The sequence below is a fragment of the Pinus tabuliformis genome, chromosome 5_1 (assembly GCF_031772625.1).
Source record: "Pinus tabuliformis cultivar Carrire ecotype Pingquan chromosome 5_1, CPIR1, whole genome shotgun sequence".
In the NCBI taxonomy this organism is placed as follows: domain Eukaryota; kingdom Viridiplantae; phylum Streptophyta; class Pinopsida; order Pinales; family Pinaceae; genus Pinus; species Pinus tabuliformis.
The window spans coordinates 379,367,792-379,385,938 of record NC_142305.1 but is presented as its reverse complement, the minus strand read 5'-3'; the positions used below and the strand labels follow the sequence as shown (position 1 = coordinate 379,385,938).

Genomic DNA, 18,147 nt, shown 5'->3' with positions numbered 1-18,147 from the left:
GTTAGGGTGATGAGTCATCAACCTGCATTCGCTAGCAGCCAGAAATGGTTGTGTCCTCTGGGACCAGAAATGACTGTGTCCTTACTGAAGTTTGACAACCCAATTATAATAGATTTCCCACACTCTATAAAACTCTAATAAATACACAAACAGTTGACCTTGATATTTTAAGTAAATTAAGATAGAAATAACGTGCTCCCCTCTTAAAAAGTTATGTTGAGAAGTTTCGCTATATAAATATAGTTGGGATCATAATTGAGGTATCATGGACAACTGCGATGTAATTTGCCTTCTCATATGTATTTTCAATCATCTCAGTTAGCCAGTCAGAGACGTTGCCTGTTCTCAATTTAGAAATCTAGAAGTAACGATCTCGAGACAAAGTATGTTATCAATTTATATAAATCTCGAAGTGACAACCTCTTTTCCCCGAGGAGGGACCGGTGTATCTGCTCCTCTACCTTATCAACCTCTCTTTTTGTCACTTATCAACCTCCTTTTTTGTCCGTAACATAGATGGCAAACCTATGACATTACGGAAGTTGATCTGGATTGTATCACCAAATATTCCTACCCTGCTTAAAATCTCCAATCCTCATTCATTATTTGCCTGGTCAGTCAAGCGATTCCAACCAAATCGCTTGAAACAATTTTGCGGCCTAACACTGCGCGCTGAATATTGAGACTGAGCTTCAACTCAGGACGGGATCGTATGAATCCCAATGCCTGTGGGACGAGTATTTTGGACAGGATGCTCAGTTGGGTTACTGATATTGATAGTGGTGGGCGTTGCAAACTATCTGGTCCATAGAAATTCTTCGTCACAAATGCACCATCATACTTTCACTGTATGTTTGTCATAGTTATTTTGTTTAGAACAATGACTCTGTAATGCTATTTGTGATGTTTTCTCGTTCTGGTAACTCTCAATTGATATATTCTGAAAAGTTTATATAATATTTCTGCGTGAAAGGAGATGAATAAATTAATGGGCATATATCAAACTATGATTTGAACTAAATTTCGTCTAATTATATTGTTACAATCTCAATTGATTGGAGCAGATTGAAGTCACCCCTATTCAGAGATTATGCCAGATGCACAATATAGTCACTGTAAATGGCCAGTTACCAGGACCAACTCTCTTTGTAAACAACGGGGACACCGTGGTTGTGAAGATCTATAATAATGGGCCATACAATGCCACTATTCACTGGTTTGTCTCTGTTATTAATGTATTCGTATATCAGAATGGATCTCTCCAAAGAAATGCTCATTTCTTCGATATCCCTTAATTGGAATATGGTGATTCAGTCTTTGGTTGGGGTGATTCAATTCAAATTCACCTAACTTATTGAAGATTCAATTTAAATTTGTCTAATTAATGGTAGAGTTTTGGAAATCTAATTTAAATTTGTCTAACTTATTTCGATCGCAGATTCCTGAATTCAAATCTACCATCAGTTAAAATTCCAGATACTAATGGGTTAAAATTGCAGACATTGATTGTAAAGATTAATCTAGCAATTTTCAAAATCCTATTGCAATTGATTCGTGCACTCTCAGATTAAATCTTGTGTATAGTTTCAATGAACAAAAATAATTTTAGCAAACAAGTATACTTTATCCCTTGAAATAGACTTCTTAACCTCTCAGTATTTTAAACTTGTGGAAAAGGGCAATTCGTTGGGGGCGTTAACCTACTTCTTTGACTATATGAAAGAAATAAGACTGATCGATATTTCAATCATGGCAGGCATGGAATACATCAACTACGTACAGGTTGGGCCGATGGACCCGAGTATATTACACAGTGTCCAATTCAACCGGGTGGAAGTTACACATATAGATTCACCATTGTTGATCAGGAAGGAACCTTGTGGTGGCACGCTCATGTCTCGTGGCTCCGAGCTACGGTCCATGGAGCAATCGTTATCTATCCGAAGAAGGGCAGTTCATATCCTTTTCCTAAACCCAAAGACGAAGCTACAATTGTTTTAGGTGAGTGAATACACAATATGTTTATATAGTTCACAAAATAATTTTTGATGTCCATAATTTTTTATGCACGTAGTATAAAGTATAGATCAGTTTAATGGGAATTAATAATTAATAGTTTTGGTGATATGAATGGATAGTTGTTATTCGATGTACTAAATGGACTAGCCTAGCCTAAGCTCGATCTGGTCTTTAAAAAACAGAAAAAGGAAAGAAAACTTTACATGTGTTTTAATGTGTAACAGGAGAATGGTGGAACAGCAACCCCATGGATGTTGTGTATCAGGCAGCTCTGGTAGGAGCCGCACCTAATATATCGGATGCATTTACTATTAATGGACAGCCAGGAGACCTATATCCCTGCTCCAGTTCAGGTAAGGATTAATTTTGTATTAAACTTTTGTGACCAAAATGTTTATACACGTAGCTCAATCAAATTTAAGTTTATTGCATGAATGAAAAAATTCAGTAAACTTAAAGGCAGGTTTAGGATTCAAACAGAAAAGTGTACAAATGTGTATAAATTTTTGGTCTCTCCTTTCTTTTCTGCGTTATTTCATGTTTTATAACTTGTTAGCAGTGTTTATTGGTGTCACATTTTAATATATTATGATTTTTTTAGATTAATATAATTAGATTAATTTTTTTTACATTCATAAGAAAAGTCACAATTTGGTGGCGTTTCTTAATATGATATTGATTGATTAAAAATGAGTACATATTTATTTAAGAGCACAGAGCAGTCCCTGCTATATAGATCTGGCTGAATCTTGTTACGTGAAAAAATGGATGTAAAAATATGATAAACCTATCACTATATCTCTTTACAATCTACCCTTCAAAGAAATTTTATCAAAAATGGTATGAATGCTCTGCAAATTTTCTCATGCATTAACGCTATGCAATCTAATACCATGAAAGGTTTTTGCCACAATCCGTTTGTTTTAATTTGCAAGGCTCAAAATACCTAATAACTTTAATGAGATAATTTTTTTCCCTGTCCGTTGCTTAATCCATCCTTTCCAATTCAGTGCTGTCTAAGTCGTAGCAAAATATATCCTAAATATTTAAGCATCCATTTCACTGTACATAATATATAATATTTAAAACTTAAATGGGCCAATCATATCATCAATAACTTACGATACATTTTACTTTTTGATCTCCATAACGTTTTAACCTGACAAATTTGTCATAAATAATTTAATGCATTTTATCATATTTTTTTATAATTGGGTAGCTTGAGTTTAGGCAAGGGCCAGCTTATTTATTGGATGGAATAAACCAATGTGAGATATTCTACTGGAGGGAATAACTATTTACTAATATTAAGATATTGGATGGAAAAAAGATATTTCTAAAAAAGATATTTTTATAGAACCCCCAGTGGATATTGGATGAAAGAATGATCTATCCACATGCTATCACCAAGACTGTGAGAAACTCAGTGTATTCATAGTGGCATGCTATCACAAGGAGGCTTTTTGGGATAGTTTAATTCACCCAATAATAATTTCTATTCTCAATTAGGCTCCCTATAAAATTTGAACCTAAAACTTAATGGGAACTAAACCCCACTCAAACTAAATAATCTACAACTCAAAGATATATTTTATCAAATTTTCTATCCAAATTAAACTTTCAATTACAATTTGATATGTTATTGTTTGAATCAGTCAAATAACTTATAAATACCTTAATCTATTCATCCATGGCATTTCAATATACCAAATATATCATAAATAAGCATGCTCGACAGGTTAATTCCATCTTCTTTGCTCTATCTGATCCGAACACTTCTTATGGTATGTCAACTTCATTGACAACTTGCTCACCTTCTTCAAAGAGTTTTTGCAGTCTATAAAATTCAGAGTTTTTTTCCCTCTGGATGAAGCTCTGTAACCTATTTATACTCTCATAATCCAGGAAGGTATTCATGCAATTCAGCATTAACAGCACCGTCTCGATACTATCAATACCAACAGCGTTTTTGTCTTAGAGATGCTAAAGAATCCAGGTTTACTCTTTCGGTTCAACTATTCTCGTTGATCATGGTAATGGGAGGCCAGTCACAAATCTCAAGATGGAAGAGGTCTGATATATGACAACATTTTAACAACTATCATATAAAGCCAATGTTTTTTTGCACTGGTTCAAAGGTCCAACAGCATAGCCTCTGAGGCAGATCCTATAACTTCTCTCATCACTGTTCTGATCACAGTAAAAGGATAGTAGCCAGAACGACTATCAAGTGTCTTATTACTAAGATCAATTAACAAGGCAATCCTGATTCGACGAAAGCCCATAGAGTCTCCTATCCCAAAGCTCCATTAACCCACCATTAACCACAAGCCAATCCTGAATCAACACCTTCTTCTTCAGAGCTTTGAGTTTGAATCCTGAATCAACACCTTCCTCTTCAGAGCTTTTTTGTTTGAATTATAAGCAGAAGAGATTAATTTAAGTACAATTTACAGATAATATACATGGTTTTTTTGGAAAATTGGATTAAAAGAAACAATTTAAGAATGGATATTCATAGTTATTTTTTATTTAAGGTAATCAGATCCACATACATCCTGGCCCCGCCAAATAAACTTTCAAATCAATTTCAATTCATTGTAATAGAAAATATCATAACTTTTTAAAAACTTTAATGGCATGTAATACCACCACAGACCAGGTGTATCCTTAATTTTTAGTGTCATCTTTTAGCTTAAAAGTTTAATTTCATTTTTATAAATAGAGTAATAATTAATATATATTGTTTTTAATTTTACATTTAAACTTCAAGTCAATATGGATGAACGATTATATTTTCAGAAAATAATTGTAAAATTATTTAATAAAATAAAAAATGTATTGAATATTTTTAAATAATTTTTTTATTAATAAAATATATTTATATTTTCAAATTGGATTAATATGAATAATTTTTAATTTAATCTTAAAAAAAATAATAAAAAAATTTAGACCATATTAAAAATTTAAAATTAATATGCTAAACCTATCACATCTCATGATTTAGGAATTAATATATATATATATATATAAATATAAAAGAATAGTATAAATTATAAACTAGTCTCATATCCTTAGTGAGGTTAAGTGGATGGCCTATTCCTGGAATATTCCATAAGCAGTTAGCTTATGTGTATTAGCCCGATTCCTAAAATATTCCAAAATCTGATGGACCTATGTCTATCTGATGTCATAATATTTCAGGAATCCAAAATATATAAGGATGCCCTGACATACCATGTGTCTGCATTTCAAACAAAAAGACAAATTAAAAGTGAATCATCTTTTCCTGGACTCTTAGTTCAGCATTTTTCAAAGATTAAACACCAGTGAGATCATTTACAAATTGATTCCAAACACAAAAACTCCAGAAGCCGGAATTGATGATGAGACTTACTTTCATATTACTGGTATCCTCCTGCCCCAGGAAAGTAACTCCTCCAAAAAGCTAAGAATTTTCACAAATTAATTTATGCTTTCATAGTCGATGATTCACAGTCAAACAAATTGATTGAACATCAGAACGGGGTTACACTAATTTTAAGCACTAGACAAAACACCCTCAGCAGACTCTCCTGAATTATGATAAACCATAAACTTTCATAGTTCTAAACAATATATCCAAGCTAGCGTTTTGTGTTTAATATACCAGAGTCCCTGGTTTGTTTCTGTAATTAATTGCAAATAAAATTTCCAGTAATTAGATTTTGAAATTATTTAGTGTCAAACATTTTCCATTGCAACAATCTGCAAAATCTACATGAATTTATAATTAGTTTATGCTATTGATGCTGTGCTTTTTCACAAGTTTAACACCTACTCTAATGCCGGAAGAATGCAGATACCTTCAAGCTTCCAGTCACATTTGGCGAAACTTACCTGCTTCGAATCATAGGCGCAGCTCTGAACACAGAACTCTTCTTCAAGATCGCAGACCATGAATTCGTCGTGGTTGCCGTGGACGCCTCCTACACGAAACCCTACCGAACAGACGTCATAATGGTAGCTCCGGGCCAGACAGCAGACATCCTGCTCACCGCCAACAGAGCTCCAGGCCAATACTACATGGCCGCCAGAGCATATTCAAGTTCCCTAGCCCCATACGATAACACCACAACAACTGCAATACTAGTCTATGACTCCAGCCCTTCAACTTTTCAATCTGAACTACTCCTTCCAACCCTCCCCCCTTACAACGACACAACAACTGTAACGGAATTCACCACCAGTCTCAGAAGCCTGGCTTCCTCCGAGCACCCTATCGAGGTCCCTCAGACCATAGACGAAAGTATCATCACCACAGTAGGTTTAGGGTTGCGGCCATGCCTGCCCGACGAGACCTGTCAAGGCCCCGGGGGAGAAAGATTTATGGCAAGTATGAACAATATATCATTTGTTTTTCCCACAATTTCCATTCTCCAAGCTTATTACTTCGCCATTGATGGCGTCTTCAACCCAGAGTTCCCAAGCAATCCACCAATTGAGTTCGACTATACGGGCGGTGAAAATATACCTTCAGATCTTTGGAACCCCGAGTCCGATACGAGAGTCAGAGTGATCAGCTATGACAGCAATGTGCAACTGATTTTTCAGGGAACCAACATAGTCTCTGGAGAGAATCATCCAATGCATCTTCATGGTTTTGATTTTTATGTGGTGGGAGAGGGTTTCGGGAATTATGATCCCCTGCTTCATCCCCTGAATTTTAATCTCGTTGATCCTCCCAAACGCAATACAGTGGGAGTTCCTGCAAATGGATGGGCTGCCATAAGATTCAAAGCCAACAATCCAGGTAAGATTTTGTAGTTAGTTGATTCTGGGTATTGCTTAGGTCTATTGCAGGTTTTGGGAATATTTATCCATGTAAGATTTGTAGTTAGTTGATTCTGGGTATTGATTAGGTTTATGGCAGGTTTTGGGAATATTTTGGAATCACATAGTCTGGAGACCAGCCAAACAATTGATCTTTCTATAATTTTGTTAATTATTTAAATAAGATTTCATAATTAAATTTTGGAAATATTCAAAAACAGGACAGTAAGCGAATTGATTGACCTCTTTACTGACCACCAAATTCCTGGAATCTGCAATTTACATAAATTCAGAAATTGATATATTATTAATATTTTTGTGCAGGAATACTTATTAATGTTTATTAGTTATCTCATTTATATAGCTGAGTTAGTATTACTATATTCTTGCCATTCATATAGATTTTGCAAAGTTTTTGCCTAACTTCAGACTAATGAAAAGGAGTTTATATTGTTGTTGCAGGAGCATGGTTTTTGCACTGCCATTTAGATGTTCACCTAATGTGGGGATTGACTACTGTATTTCTGGTTACCAATGGCCCTGCTCTGCTGACTCTGGAAGCTCCTCCTTCAGACCTTCCTGTATGCTAATAACTCTGAATTTTCACATGTCCATTTGTGTTCATGTGCTTTACTTTGCAGCACATGAAATCGGACAGATATTGTTTAACATTCTGCTCTGAATATTTTTCAGAATGGAATATGTCCTCTAACCATAATACAGTTCTGATAAGCATAACCTTACCATATTCTGAAAGTCGATTCATTCTTTGAAAACCATACTTGGAAAGCTGTTGTATGTTAACTTTTTATCATAAAACCTTCAGATCAAAATTCGTGGGGTTGGGTACTTCGTTGTTCTGCTGTACATTTCCTCCTCAGCTGCAACATTGAGATTATGGTTTCCAAATCTCACTATAATCTTCAGCATATGGCTCATCTCCACATTGAGCGAATTGGTACAACTTAAAACGGCATTATAATGTTTTCTATACGGATAATTAACAATTATCCAATTTGCATAGAGAGTGAATTTTTACATCATTTGAGTTTTTAATAGAGTAATTTATTTGGCTATTTTTGTCATTTATTTTAGCTTATTTATTAAAAGCATGTGTTTTTTCTTAAAAAGTCACAGGTTCAAAATCAGAGGGATAGAGTATACATGCTCTGTAGATTTAGCAGTCAAATCGCTAAACAGAAATAAATCCCTTATTTTACAAATAAAAAAGTCTTATACACCAATTTAGTATCTGACTTACCTTAAAATTAAAATAAAATAATAATAATAATTAAAAACATAAATATAATACTCCTTCAAATTTTCCAACCATTCTTTTTATACATAAAACATTCTTTTAAATTGTCCAACTAAATTTGAAAAATCATATATAAATTTGTAATTATTTATTATAAATTTAAGTTATATAAATAAACTAATTTATTTATATTTGAAAAAATCCCATTTAAATTATTACCTAAGCATCATATTATTTATATTCACAATTAAAGCAAAACGTTACAACCATTTTTTTTTTCAGAGAGAAATCCTCATATGGCCGAAGTCTACAGATATTGGGGCAGACAGAGCCGCCGCAGGATTCGAACACGGCTGAGAGGTGCGAAAGCCAACCGCCCCAACCATCTTGTCATGCACGTGGCATGCTGTTACAACCATAAATATGACTATACGCTTCTTATCCTGCACATACAAATTATTACAATTTTATCATATGAATTTCTATCGATAATAGAGATATCTTATTCAACATCTTAATAAATTTAAATTAAATTTCTTATAATACTTTATATACTGATATTTTATTAAGTAAAAAAATAACTAAATAAAATATGTTTACATATAATCAATATATTTATACATTATTATAACTCTGCCTACACTAAGCAATTTTATAAATAGAAATTGTGTATATGTTATTATAACTTTATAATTCTATATACAATTTTATATATTAAAATAGTTTATAAATTATTATGAGTTTATATATAATTTTATAAAATAATTTTTATTTATTAATAAATTATTATAAGGGGATATATAATTTTTCTATAGTTTAATATAAAGTTGGCACATAACATTAGAAAATATTAATAACTATACAAATATTTTAATATAGATCATAAATGTCAAGTGGGTGTAGCTTGCATGATTGGGAGAAGTAGTTGGTATCTTCCCCATCTAGTTCTAGTCCTCTTTGGAAGTCATTACTGCATAAAAGATAAGCTGCGTGGGTTTTCCATGGATGTAGCTAATATCTCTCTCTCTAACAATTGAAAGTAAAAAAACTTATCATAATCATTATGGTAAAGATGTGTAATTACTTACATATTCAACATAGAGCTCTCTCACACACACAACTAACATAAATACACGGATCTATCATGTGTAGCGAGGTCAAAGCTATTTTGAAGTTTTACACCTTATAATTTCGCATATAATAGATCCGAATTTAAGATGAATTTATGCTTATATTTGTATATGATTAGTTTTGAGATTTTTTTAAGAACAATTAAATTTTGAATTTTATATATATATATATATATATATATAAAGAGAGATATTAAAATGAAGTGCAATTACTAACTCCATCTCTATAAACTAGCATAGATCAATCTTAATCCCTCATCTATCTTGCATCGAAAGAGACAATTGTCTCGAAGTTCAAACCACTTTTATTTTGCAAAACACGAGGAAATGTTTACATATCTAGAGACTTGATTCCTCTTTATTCTTGATAGATATATGGTGTAGATGGATCTACACTAGATTATTATTTTTTAATGGAACTCCTTCCCTAAACCATATTGGGTAGTAGAGAGCCTCTCAATGCAATAAAACCCCTACTTTTCCACCTTGTACAACCCCCTACAAACCAAATTCTTCATTCATTCCCTTCTCAACAACAAGTGCCCATTTGCTACATCACTCGATGAATAATTTTTTATCTCCTAAACTTTAAGGTCTCGATATTTGGAAGAGGTGCTCCATTATACCGATCCACAAATGACCATTGATAATGTTTGAGAACCTATCCATGGATGAACTTTGATAATGTCTGAGAACCTCTTCACTAATGAACTTCAATAATGTTTGAGAACTTGTACTTATCTATAGAGGAGTAAAAAGGTTCTCAAATAATGATAGATCTAGGGTTAAAATGGATCTATGTTGACTTAAAATTGGTCAAGCAACACAAATCTAATTTACTTTAAAGCTAACTTGTATTTTCATTTTAAATATAATTTATCTTATTTTAATTTTCTTAATGTAAGGATATTTTATTATTTTTAATGTAATATGACAAAACATTATTCTCTGAGTGAATTATAAAGCACCTCTTGATACAAAAATAAATACTTATTTTAAATAATAATAAAACAATTTAAACAAATAAAATTTTACTCTTTATGATATAAACTGATCACTATATAATTTTTCATCTATCTCTATGCTTTTAGACTCGAAAAATTGAAGTAATTAATCTATAGGAGTAGTTTTAGTGATGGGACCCAATTTGGAGAATTGGGGTTTCAAACTTTTTTAGGCCATAAATGATGTTTTTTTGTGGGAAAGACTGTGTTCCTTAAGTGCAACACCTTGTGATGCTATTCTACACAAAGAGACCTTTCCAACAATCAAAGAAAGTCATTAAACGAAATTTAGATGAAAAAATTATTCTTGTCACAAGTTGAATTATTGTGATAAACCACCAAATTCAAGAGGATGCCATGTTAGCCCCCATTACTAATGGAAAAAGGGAGAGCCACATGGAGACTCTAAAGAAGACTCTAGAAAGATTGATTTGTAACTCATTTTGAGGGTTGAATGGGTCAAATTTAACCCTTAGTTGGCTATCAAATTGTGTTATAATCGGTCCATTAGGAGGGAAAGGGGTTCAATTTTATTCGAGCACATTTTGTTTCATAGTGGAACAAATTAGGTAATAGTGGATGGACATAGAGAAGAACAAAGTAGCCAATAGTGGATAGAGAGAGAGAAGAATAGAGATAGTGTCAGATTTGAGATTATGATGTCCAAAACTCACTATAATATTCAACATATGGCTCATCTCCACATTAAGTGAATTGCTACAACTTCAAACTGCATTGCAATAATTTTGATATGAATAATGTAACTCATATTGACCTATTTATACAAAGTGAAATGTTATATCATCTGAGTTTAACATATTAGTTCATTTGGCTACGCTTGCCATCTATTCTAGCTTATTTATTAAGACCACAAATATAACATTCCTTTGAATATTCCAACTATATATCTATCTATCTATCTATATATATATATATATATGAGAGAGAGAGATCGAGAGCAAAGCAGCTTCACCTTCCAACTAGGTTTACCAAAAAGGGTTTTCCAAATCATATCTTTGTGGTCATTTTGAGTGTTGTGTTATTATTGAAAAATGCAGCAAGAATGTCTCAATTTTTTATTTTTCCTTGGTCAAATTGAGAAAAATTGAATTTCCATATCAACAGACAACTTGGATGCAGTTAACTTGTGCGACATGGCTTGTGTCACTCAGTTTATCAGTAAATTCAAGTTAGAGGAGTTAGAGTTCAGTTAAGCATGTGTGATTGCTAATTTGTAGTAATCAAGATCAGTTATTTCAAGTTGTTTTCAGTTAAACAAGTTATAACTGTTGGAGAAACTAGTGGAAGGTTAGTTGTGTAGTGAGACTTCAGTATAACTCAGTGATCATCCAGTTAACTGATCAATCAACCCAAAATAGCCATTGCATGCAGAGAATTCGAGTTCCCTAGTTGTGGTGAAGATTCCAAGGCAGTTTAACATCATTTTTAGACTAGTCTTGAGTGTACAAGTGTTGCATGTAGTCATATGATCAACCTTGGGAATTGTGCAAGAATTTTGGAGAAAATTCCTAAATAATAGGGGCATAATTTCCTCAAGAAATGCGCAAGGAAATAGGGGCTCAAGAAAAGGCAAAAATTGAGTAAGTTTGGGTCAGATCTTCTCAGTGAGTAGAGAGATAGGTTATTCACTTGCAAGTTGAGTTCAAATTGAGCTAGCAATTATAATACATCTCTATTCATCAAATTAATGCAAGCATGCAAAGGGGTTTTTAGCATATTTCTTTCCCCTAGAAAAAACATTGTGTGCATGTGTGTTATTTCACATTACATGTTTGTGATTGATGTTCTAAATTGTGAATTTGATTCTGCAGAGTAGTAGAGTAGGTTTGTGTCTTGTGGTTTTGATTAAAATTTCATGAACGGTTTCAAATCTACACCATAATTTTTACAAGGTATTACAGAAAGATTCACATTAGAACGATAATTTCGAAGTTGTTTCTCATGGGGGTCAAATTTGCAGCTCAGTGTAGCAGGATCTCTTCAGAGTTGGGAAGATGACCTTGAATGGGCTGAGACTAGAATATGCCTTGGAAGACAACTCTAATTTCATTGCATGGAAGGATCGCATGGAGGTGGTATTGGATGAAAATGGACTACTAGAATATGTCAAGATAGACATTGCAAAACCATAGGCATATGATGCATAGAACCTAGCCCAATGGAAGAAAGGTGTAGCCAAGATGAGGAGAATAATATTGGAAGGAGTACGAGATCACATTGTCTCAAATATCCATGGGAAAGAAACTCCTTTCGCAAAGTGGAAAGCACTGAAAAAATTGTTCGAGAATAGTAGTGACCATAGGAAGCTAGCACTCAAGGATAAACTTCGAAATATCAATATACAGAAGAATGACACTATCCCATAGTATCTGAGTAGATTTACACAAGTTCGTGATGAAATTCGTGGGTTGGTGTTAATGTTGCAAAAGATGACTTGGTAAGCCTAGCCTTTCTAGGCATTCCTAAAAGTTGGCATAACTACCAAGATTCGGTGAATGGGAGGGAGAAACTATTGAATTGGGAATGCTTATGGTCTGATTTGGTACAGGAGGAAATAAGGTAGAATACTAGAGATGAGACTTTATCCAAGGGCGAGGATGAAGAAAACTTTGAATTTGTTGGAAAGGGAAAGAAGGGAAAAGGGAAGAAATCTCAAACAAAACCAGAATCCAGCCAAAGGGGCAAGAAGAAATATTTGTCCAAAATTAAATGCTTCAATTGTCATGAATTCAGGCACTATGCCACGAAGTTTCTACACAAAAATTAAAGCAAGAAGAAATTAGGAGAAGCAGCAAGTGAAGCCTTGGCTTCACAGTTCGATCTTGACTTCACCCTTATCGCATGCATGGCCAACACAGTGATGGGGAGCATGTGGTACTTGGACTCAGGTGCATGGTTCCACATGACAGGGTGTATAGACTTTTTCAGTGATCTGGAGGATAAAGATATCCATTTTCACATTGAGATGGGGGGCTAAGGAAGGTACAACATGACCGGGATTGGTACAATCACCTTTCAGAGGGAGTCGAGCTCCCCTATGAGACTCAAGGATGTCATGTTCGTTCTAGGCCTAAAGAAAAATATCATCTTTGTTGCATTTTTGGAAGATCATGGTTATGATGTGATCTTCAGCAAAGGGAAAGCATTCCTAAGACACATAGCCATGAGACAGATGAAGCAGATCGGGGTTCGTGTGAAGAACATGTATAAGCTAGATGTGGAAGATTGTGCTGCATTAAGCAGTAAGGTGGGAAAGTGTAGAGTCGCGATGTCGGTGAACTTTGGCATATAATACTTGGCCATTTGCATCATGACATCTAGAATATTATGCAACAAATAACCATTGGCCTCCTTAAAGGAGAACTTGAGTAGTAATATGTATGCAAAGGATGTACCTTGGGGAAGTATGCAAAATCCACATTTCATGATTGGGACAACAAAGCAGATCGAGTCTTGGAAAGGATCCACTCTAATGTTTGTGGACCTTTCTAGATAGACTCCATTACTAGACACAAATATTTTGTCATTTTTATTGATGACTTCTCAAGGAAGTGTTGGATCTTCTTCATGCAAAAGAAAGTGAGACATTCTCCAGGTTCATAGAATAAAATGCACTAGTTGAGAAATAAATTGAAAATAAGGTGGAGGCTCTTAGGAGTGATAATGGAGGTGAGTATGGTTCAAATGAATTCAAAAATTTATGTGCGAAATAAGGCATTCGAAGAGAGTTGACAACACCCCACAACCCACAATAGAATGGGGTGGCTGAGATAAAGAACTATAGCATTATGGGAGATGCAAGGGCTATTTTGCATGACCAAGGCCTACCACTACATTTTTGGGTAGAGGCATGCAACACAACAGTCTCTTTACAGAGCCAGAGTTGTCATTGGATTCTTGGTATGATTACACTGAAGGAGGCTTTCTCAGGGAGAAAGTCAGATGTGTCACACTTCAATATTTTTGGATCCTTTGTTTACTACTATGTCTTCAAATAATCAAGGAAGAAGCTTGAGGTGACAATAGAGTTGGGGTTGTTTGTGGGTTACACAAAAACTCCTCACAACTACCATGTGTAGTTACCTTCCCTCACAATAATAATTGTGCAAAGGGATGTAAATTTTGATGAGGAGAAAGTGATGTGGTGCTCTCTTAAGAGGGAGCTTCAGATCCCACTAGAAGAGAAGATTTTAGCTCCAAAGGAAAAGCCTCGGGAAGTTATAGAGAAGCCAAAAGTAGAGGAACAGAAAGTGGAGACATCTACTCAAGCAAAAACATCCAGCGAAGGAAAATAAATAACTAGAGAAGTTGAAAGAGTTGTGTAGGATGCGAGGGAGAATGTGGGAGATCCTTCAAATTTGCATAGGCAAAGGAGGCCACCTGATTGATACACTTGATACATGGCTCTAATGACTAATATTGTAGAGTATGAGTCATCCTCTTTCGATGAAGTAGTAGAGAAACCCGTATGGGTTGATGCAATGGTGGAGGAATATGAATTCATTGTAAAGAATAGTGTTTGGGAAGTGGTCCCAAGACCGGAAAATAAATCAGTTGTAGGATCGAGATGGATCTTCAAGGTTAAGCATGCATCATACGGAAGCATAGAGAAGTATAAGGAAAAAAAATTCCCAAGGGGTACTCTCAAGTTGAGGGAATTGACTATGAGGAGACCTTTGCTCCTTTAGCAAGGTACTCATCCATTAGATCAATTCTTGTCGTAGTTGCGCAAATGAGGTGGAAGATCCACCAGATGGATGTAAAAAAAACATTTCTCAATGGAATTATTGAGGAGGAGGTGTGCATTGAGTAACCAAAAGGTTTTGAGACATTTTATCGAGAGTCTCGTGTGTCCAGACTCAAGCAAGCATTCTATGATCTCAAATAAGCACTTCTTGCTTAGTACACCAAGATAGACAACTATATCATTGGTTTGGGCTTCACCAAAAGTGAAGTGGATGTAAACTTGTATCATACCTTGGTATGAAATAAATTTCTTATTCTTGTCTTATATGTTGATGATTTGATTTTAACTAGTGATGAGCAGATGATCAAATCTTGCAAGGAGGACCTTTCAAGGGAATTTGAAATGAAGGACATGGGTCTCATGCACTACTTCTTTGGGTTGGAAGTATGGTAAGGGGATCGGGAACTGTTTGTGTCTCAAGGAAAGTATGAAAATGAAATACTACAAAGGTTTTGCATGGAGAGTTTTAATACATCTATATTCATCATATTAATGTAAGTAGGAAAAGGGATTTTTAGCATATTTATTTCCCCTAGAAAAAATATTGTGTGCATGCATGTTATTGCTCATTTCATGTTTGTGATTGATATTCTAAATTGTGAATTGAATTCCGCAGAGTAGTAGAGTAGGTTTGTGTCTTGTGATTTTGATTAAAATTTCATGAGAAATTTCAGATCTACACCATAATTTCTACAATTATTTCATTATTTTCTATAATTCACATTTTATCTATTGCAGGCATAAGCAGAAAAATGGTAATTAATAAATCTAGAAATCTAAGGAAAATTAACTCCCGTGGTATATATTTCATATTTCAATCTATTTTTATCATATCTATTCGGATGAATTGTTCAGTGGAATGTTCGTCGTAGTTTACATCCCATATTGATATCATAGCATGTTTCTCTAGGTATTTTTGTGGGAAATATGTATCGAGTCGAACTGATTTAAGAAGAAAGTCATAAAACCCTAGCCATGGCTAACAAATCAGTCTATGATAACCCTTGAGATCCAATAGAGGAAAGGCTTGTGCAGTTGGAAGCAAAAGTAGCAAATATAAACCATAATGTGAACCTCCTCATGGTAGCTCTAAAGAATAAGCTCAGTTTATTCAAAGAAGATGAGGGTTCCAACATAGAGGTCAAATCAGAAAGCAAATAGGGGGATATAGAACTAGAGGAGGATTCCAAGATACAAAAAAAGCGAAGTCAAGTTTGAGCATTGTAAGCCATTCATAATTGCTCTTCAAGATGGAAGCAAAGGTGGACATCAATCTGTATCAAGGTGAGACCAATACTTTGAATTAAATCGTTGGTTACAATATATAGAAGCTTACTTTAGTCTTCATCACATAGATGGGGAAAAAACTTCATTTGTTCATTTAAAATTAGAAGGCCATGCCTTGACCCAATGGGAAAGCCACACAAAAACATTAAGGCTAGAGGGGGATCCTCTATTAACTTTGGGGGGAGGGGAGGGATGGGGGCCGGGGGGTGGAGATTTTTTTTTTGTAAGATTGGTAAGGCTACATCTTCATCATGTCCAACATATCACCTTGATCCGAGCGGGAAATTGAACCAATGATTTCACATCAAGGAGTGTCTTAACAGAGCACCCGACCATAGTCTATCCAATACCTCGTGGAGTGGGGGGTGGATATTTTAAAACTCTCATAAATTCTAAATTCTACACTATCGGGTATGTGTAGGACCAATGGATTCTAGAGCGTTACTTCAAATAGAGACAGTGGCTAAGGGTATAGGAGTACACCACATAATTAATAAAAATGGAAATAATAATGGGTATCTCTCCCAAGAAACCAAACATGCTCACAAGTATCTTGGGGATCTACACAGTGCTCTGCAAAAGTAAGTGATGTTGTTCAAAACCAAAATGGTGGGAAAGTCTTGTGTGTAATCACAGTACATGGAAAACATAGGCCAAAAGAAAGAGTAGTTGAACAATTCAAATAGAAGGAACACTAGGAAGCTTATAAAGAAGGGAAGAAAAAGTGGAAAGTGAAGAAGCAAAAGAAGATAGTAGTGAAAACACACCAATACAAATATCCTAGTAACCATTGTAACCACTATAACATTAATAGACACACATAGGAGAAGTGTTAGAAACTATGTCCATAACTCAACCCGAGCAACTAAATGAAGGGCAGAAAGAAGGAAAATCTCATAGCCACGTATTTAACTGGTCAAGTGGAAAGCTACTCGCACATAGTTGAGAAGGTTATATGCATATCAATGTAGAAGGGGATGAATTTGAATATCCTTTCAACAACAGCAAAAAGAAGAAGATGGTAACACTCTCACAAACATACAAGTCAAGAAGACAAAAATGGATGTTATGTATGATTTAGAATCACAAGCTATTCAAAGGCTATTAAATTTACCAATTATATTATTATGGTGATAATAATATATGAAAAACCCTCTTAATCTTATTGTTATACATATAATTATAAGATACTTTTCAAACCAAGAAATAAGAAAAATAATAATACAAATTCTATAAGCTCCATTTGTATTAGAAATAAATTTAATTTATAAATAACGAGAATTGTAACCTCAAATCGAGAACTGTAGCCCAAAAAACCTCTATTTTGTGCAAAAAACATGAAAAAACACTACAAAAAATGAAAAGTGGTGTTGTTGTATCACTAGTTTCTTTAAACGTAAAAATTCCAACATTTTTTAGCCATGACATTAAAAACAAAAATCATGATTATGGAGAACCTTAAAATTCCAACAATTTTGAGCCATGATGTTAAAGCTCAAATAGGATAACTCCAAAAAAAACCTTAAGATTCTAACATTTTCCATCCATGGAATTAAAGTAAAATATCATCAATACAAGAAACATTAAAATTTCAACATTTTTCAGCCATGACATTATAATCCAAATATCATGATAAAGAAAATCCCTAAAATTCAACACCTAAATCAAAGAGTAATTCTACTTAGAGTATTTGTTTAAATGCCAAAATAATAACTCTTTTAAGGCTATTACTAAAGGGAATTTGACCCATTTTCAATCGAGGAATAAAATTATAATATTTTTTTATTATGGTTTATAAAATCATCATTAATGCATAAAAAATCATGAGAAACAAAATTTTAAATTTTATTATATGATTAAAAAAAATTA

At 34.0% G+C, this 18,147-nt stretch overlaps 1 protein-coding gene across 1 annotated transcript; it reads left to right on the top strand.

Annotated features, from left to right (window-relative positions):
- The first annotated feature begins 930 nt into the window (after window positions 1-930).
- On the top strand, window positions 931-7,874 carry LOC149165030 (laccase-12-like). The gene is made up of 5 exons (XM_089431069.1): window positions 931-1,216; window positions 1,757-2,001; window positions 2,244-2,372; window positions 5,861-6,811; window positions 7,294-7,874. The coding sequence occupies exons 1-5, from the start codon at window positions 1,098-1,100 to the stop codon at window positions 7,419-7,421; spliced, it is 1,572 nt and encodes a 523-aa protein (XP_089287195.1). The 5' UTR covers window positions 931-1,097; the 3' UTR covers window positions 7,422-7,874.
- Window positions 7,875-18,147: the final 10,273 nt, after the last annotated feature.